We start from the raw sequence: 5208 nt of genomic DNA, 5'->3' as shown, positions 1-5208 counted from the left end.
ATCTTTTAGTATTATGTGGGTGAGTGTGTAATATAGATGTATTGTGATACTTGAAATTAGGAGTTGTTCAATCTATCTGACAAAAAAAAAAAAAATTGGTTGCACTCCAAGGCCAGAAGGCCTGTTTTAATGGCATCTATCTATGTGCCTTGTGGAAGTGCACCCCAGTACCCAGTTCGAATCTTAGCTGTGATTAGAAAACTGTTATAATAGAATTCATGGAAAGGGGACGGTATGTTAAGGGTGTAACTTGACCCAAAAAAAAAAAATTGATTAAATTTTTTTCTTAAAAAACATGGGATTTCTGATATTTAATTTCTAGAAGTGTTTGTAACACACCAACATTTGATGTCAATTAGGTACATATTTCATTGAGAACTTTTAAAAGATGCAGTGATAAAGATCCAAACAAAGAGGGAGAGAAGTTGGGTTGAGGCCTGAGGGTACAAATACTACAAAACAATATTGTTTATTGCCTGATGCAAAAGTCACTTCGAGAAGCTACTAAGAATGAGTAAGAATGAGTTAACAGTGAACTTGAGTAATATAATTTAAATCAAAAAATGTTATTTGTATACCAAAATCAACTACTAAAATCAGCCACTATGTATATAAATATATATGTTATTTAATTTATTTTCAATGCGTATTTTATATTTTAACATATATTTTTATATTAGTGGCTTATTTTGATAGCTGATTTTGGTGTACCCGTAGCATGATTGTTTAAATCCTGTGCTCAAACCTCAGTGCCATATAAAGAAATTAGTGTGCATAAATTCTGAGGATCACACGGGGAAAATGGTCATTTACACAAGGGGATGTTATGTACTTTAGAGAGAATGTGTGCTACTGCTTCTTTCATCAGATATATGTATCTATAAGTGGACAGTAATGGCAGCACCAGAAGTTTTCTTTCTAAATCTTCACTGCAATGAGCATGCCTAACCGTAGTGTAACTTCAAGGAGAGAACTTCGAGATCAACTTGTCAACATGGATAATGATATCATCTATTCGCGGACGAACGGTGGCCTGAGGCTGAAGCATCCAAGTCACAAACTGATGCAGCGCCTCTGGATACGGAGGCTTAGGTCCAGCTGGCCATTTCACCTGAGCATTTACAACAGCCAGTTGCAGGCTCCCGCCGGACTCACCAAGTGCATATTCAAATGGAGATACCCCATACCTGCAAGATATCCCAGCCATTTCATCAAAAAGCCGCAAACAAACTTATAGCACTAGAAAAGAAGATAAAACACAAACCAAGCTAGTGCCATGTTTATAGGGGAGGTCAGGTCAGTGTCACATGTTGCAAAATATATGGATTCCGAGTGTCATGTAACCTATATCTTATGGAGGTTGGTGTATACTTTTATAAACGAAGGGGTGTTGTCCGTGTATAATATTATATAACCTCATAGTAGAGATTATTTACCATGAACAAAATGACCAAACTAAGGCTATTGCATTGTCACAAATCACAATCTACCTTTATTGAAACGAGGAATGCTAGAGGACCATCAGAATTTATTGTCTTTGGCCATCAATTAGCTATCAATGTTTAAAAGTATGAGATAAAGTATGTTATTGAACTGAGTTGATGGCTAAGTGATGGCCAAAAACAATAAATTCTTTTGGTCCCTTAGAATTTCTCTATTGAAAATGCACAACATACAAATGAACAGAATCGCAAACAAAAAAGGTCTGATCCTCACATAATCGCATACAGTGTGCATCCAAGTGACCAAATATCAGTCCTCTCGTCAATATCAGCTTGGCTTGGGCAATCCCACAGCTCAGGAGCTCGGTAAGGGGCAGAGCAGTGTTCAGCCGCCCACTCCTACACAGGAAGTAGCAATCAGCAAGACAGAAAGCATGCTAGGATTTAACGTAAAACACAATAACTTTTGTTGACGGAAAAAAAGTGAGAGAGAAAGAAGAACCTGCAACTGCAAAGCCTCTGATCGGGAGCGAATTTGCTTCCTGGCAGGTCGAGCACTGCCAAAATCCATCAGTATGGCAAGTGGAGGTTGGCCTTTTCTATGTGTTATGAGAACATTGCCTGGTTTAACATCATTATGTGCATATGGAGGATCTAAACCATGCATATGCTTGAGTCCTGCACAAAGCTGTTGGGTTGATTTTACAGGGTCAAAAGCATAGTTATTTAACTTGCCCCAGCCATGAAATTGGCCAAGGCACTGTGAACCAGTGGGTCACTTGTCAAAGCACTTGAACTAGAGTTAATTAAGTACTCCCTCTGGTCATAATGTCCAGTTATAATTGTGTTCATGCTTACGGAAATACGATTAGAACATCTTGATTTTAGATAAACTCAACTGATTATACAAAATTAGCTTTATTAACTCTTCTTTAGTACTTATTTTCTCTTTCTACTAATCACACTTTCTCTCTCCTTTCTTTAATAGCATTTGTACTGAAAAGTTATATTAATGTTACCTAGCTTTTATCAATGGACATTTATTTAGACCAAATAAAGTTTTAGAAACAAACAGTTATTTGGGACAGCAGGAAGTAAATATATAAAAATTCAATTTAATAAATACACAAACATAAATAATTGACCCCAACAAAAGAGAAAAAAAAAAGGATACTATGCAACAATAACAACTTTGGCTCAAGTTGTAGTTGTCTATGCCAACTATGTAAAATGTAATACGTTCAAGTCCACTTAGTGGAACTTCTCAATTTATTCAAAGATTTCTATGGTGCAAGGTTCAAGAGTTGCTTTGCTAACGGGTTTAACTTTGACCAGCCGGTTCACACTGGTTTTCACCAGGTCTGGCCAAAATTATCCAAGCTGAATGCTTATCTGATCCAAGCCAAGCACCAGACCAGACAAGCCAGAAATTCACTGGTTTCCTGTCCAAACAACTGGTCCAATCCAGGCTTTTTATAAGTGATTGAAAGGGTTATAAAGAATTTAAACAGCTGTGGTCAATTAGGAGCAATGATACCTAAAGAACATTAAGAGTAGATATCAAAAGAGACTACAATAGACATCAAACTGAGGCCCCATCTCAGCCATTTAATCACAACATACTCCACAAATCTCCACATCATATTAAAATATAAACAAGTGATCATGAGTTGAAAATCTTGGGTTGCAACAAGCAACAATTTATTCACTTAAACTCCACTACTTTCTTTCAGAATAAGGTAATAAGATAATAAAGTGGTTCTCTTTACCTGACTAAATATTTGAAGAACATCTGTGGTAGAATAGAACTCCTTCTTGGCTTTCATTGTATTAGCATTGTCAAACAATGTTCCATCCAAATGAACAGGAAATAGCAAGTAAGCTTCATGGGTCCAAGATGTCTCTTGAGTAGGCTGCCAGCAAAAAGCACATTTACTTAACCCACAACTAAAAGCATAGGACATGTCAAGGAACAAAATAAACCCAAAAACAGAGAAATGCAGAGAAAAAAGTTACAAATTCCCAAGAAAAGAATATTAATATTAATATTACTATATTTTCTTTTTTGGATTTGGAATCCTCTAAAATTTGAATTTCACTTTAGAGAAGAAAGTGTGATCTCTCACCATTCATTTCATAAGTGGGACCAAGAATAAATATGAGAGAGAAACTATTCAATGGTAGAAGATCACACTTTACTCTCTAAAGTGAAATTCAAACTTTAGAATATCCAAATCCTTCTTTTTACCCAAGCTAGAAAGTATTCTAAAATAATCCCAAAGACTAATATCGTTATCTAAATTCCAAAACAATTTCTTCAGGTGGAAACCATGCGATGTGTGATGTGACCTTCACGGGCATCTCTTTACACTCCAAATTTTCGGTCTCTTCTGTGAATCATAATTGCATAAACAATTCATATGTATTGGAAATATCTTCAGCCGACAGAGCACAATTTATACTTGCAGATTGTTCATTGACGCTAACAAAATCTCATATGTTGGGTTACAACTTATAAGTTACCCAAAAAGTCTTCATTAGAAAAGCCAGAATCAAGAAATAATACAAGCACATCATTCATCATACGGTCATTCTAGACTTCTAAGGTTACACTCTTGATTCATGTCTCTTAGTGACTTGGAACCTCTACATTCTTAGCTGATACGCTAAATCTAAATTCTAGGACATGGAAATAAGAGTTAGGAGCAATCACTAGTTACCTTTACTGAAATGACTGCATGGTCAAGAAGTGGAAGCAGATTCGGATGACTGAAAAGAGAAGAAACACGGATCTCTTCCTTCACCAATGCCAATTGCTCACTATTCTGAATAAGAACCTTTTTCATTGCATAAGTTCCATCATCTGTGGAGAAAGAAAGAGCAAGTGAAATCAATCAATCAATCATACATACGATAGGAGATCCTCTTTTCATTATCATCACAATTAAGATAACATTTCAGATCCAACCAAGGCAGATAAACAAAGAGTAAATCGAGAGGGTAAAATTGGAAATCGGCAAACCGGAGAGAAGAGAGGGATTCTTGAGCTTGTTGGCGAGGCCAGTGAGAGAAGAAGAGTCAGCGGGAACTTCTTTGACCAAGTAAACGTAGGCGAATCCACCTTCGCCGAGCTGCCGGACGACGCGGAAGCGATTCTCGTTGATCCAAACGTCGGCTCCGCCGCTAACGGCGTCGTATAAGGCGTTCAGACCAGAGAAGGAGCACCCCATCTCACTCGAATCACTCTTCGCATGCAGTGAGTGTTGTTCTGTTTTTGTTTTAAGACCGTGTTTGGAAGAGGCAAGTGATTTCTGATTCTGATTGCACGTTAATTGAACTCTACGTCTCTACGCAAATCAGAAATCGTGAGTTTGTTAAAAAAACTTAAAACTTAAAAAGGAGAATGGCATTTGTAATAATCTTAAAAGAGTAACGAAAAATTTTCATTTTGTAAGGAAATCGTTCGAGGTATATAAGAATTAAGAATGAAGCCTATTTCAATCAAGTATTTTGCTACTTGAATTAGAAAACTTTTGTCTCCTTCCCTTTACTTTTTTTATTTGTAAAATATATTGAATATCGTTTTTAACAATTTATTATGATAAAAAAAATCTTATTAAATTATAATAAATTTATTATATTTAGTTCAACTTAACTCATATTTATTAATATATGAAATGTTGAGTTAAGTTTTAAAGTGGTCTCTGAAATTACACTTAAATTTTAAAATAATTCTTAAAGTTAATAGTTATTTAATTTTGTCCTT

The 5208-nt window shown here is 35.8% G+C and overlaps 1 protein-coding gene across 1 annotated transcript; it reads right to left on the bottom strand.

The window, feature by feature from the left end:
* Positions 1 to 450: 450 nt before the first annotated feature.
* On the bottom strand, positions 451 to 4966 carry LOC112716238 (uncharacterized). Its single transcript, XM_025768106.3, has 6 exons — positions 4465 to 4966; positions 4163 to 4305; positions 3212 to 3355; positions 1945 to 2130; positions 1717 to 1841; positions 451 to 1187 (listed from the first exon to the last, which is right to left on the bottom strand). Exons 1-6 carry the CDS (start codon positions 4670 to 4672, stop codon positions 962 to 964), a joined length of 1032 nt encoding a protein of 343 aa, XP_025623891.1. The 5' UTR covers positions 4673 to 4966; the 3' UTR covers positions 451 to 961.
* Between the last annotated feature and the right edge of the window lie 242 nt (positions 4967 to 5208).

This window comes from Arachis hypogaea, chromosome 10 (genome assembly GCF_003086295.3).
Source record: "Arachis hypogaea cultivar Tifrunner chromosome 10, arahy.Tifrunner.gnm2.J5K5, whole genome shotgun sequence".
In the NCBI taxonomy this organism is placed as follows: Eukaryota; Viridiplantae; Streptophyta; class Magnoliopsida; order Fabales; family Fabaceae; genus Arachis; species Arachis hypogaea.
Note: the sequence above shows the minus strand (reverse complement) of the source record. Positions and strands in the feature narration are given on the sequence as shown.

What these genes read in the sequence shown, in the direction of transcription:
- LOC112716238 (XM_025768106.3), bottom strand. Translation starts at nt 4,672, where the DNA reads ATGGGGTGCTCCTTCTCTGGTCTGAACGCCTTATACGACGCCGTTAGC. An exon ending in CAGAGGCTTTGCAGTTGCAG is followed by an intron (nt 1,842 to 1,944) that starts GTTCTTCTTTCT and finishes CTTCCTGTGTAG; the next exon opens with GAGTGGGCGGCTGAACACTG. An exon ending in TGCACACTGTATGCGATTAT is followed by an intron (nt 1,188 to 1,716) that starts GTGAGGATCAGA and finishes GATATCTTGCAG; the next exon opens with GTATGGGGTATCTCCATTTG.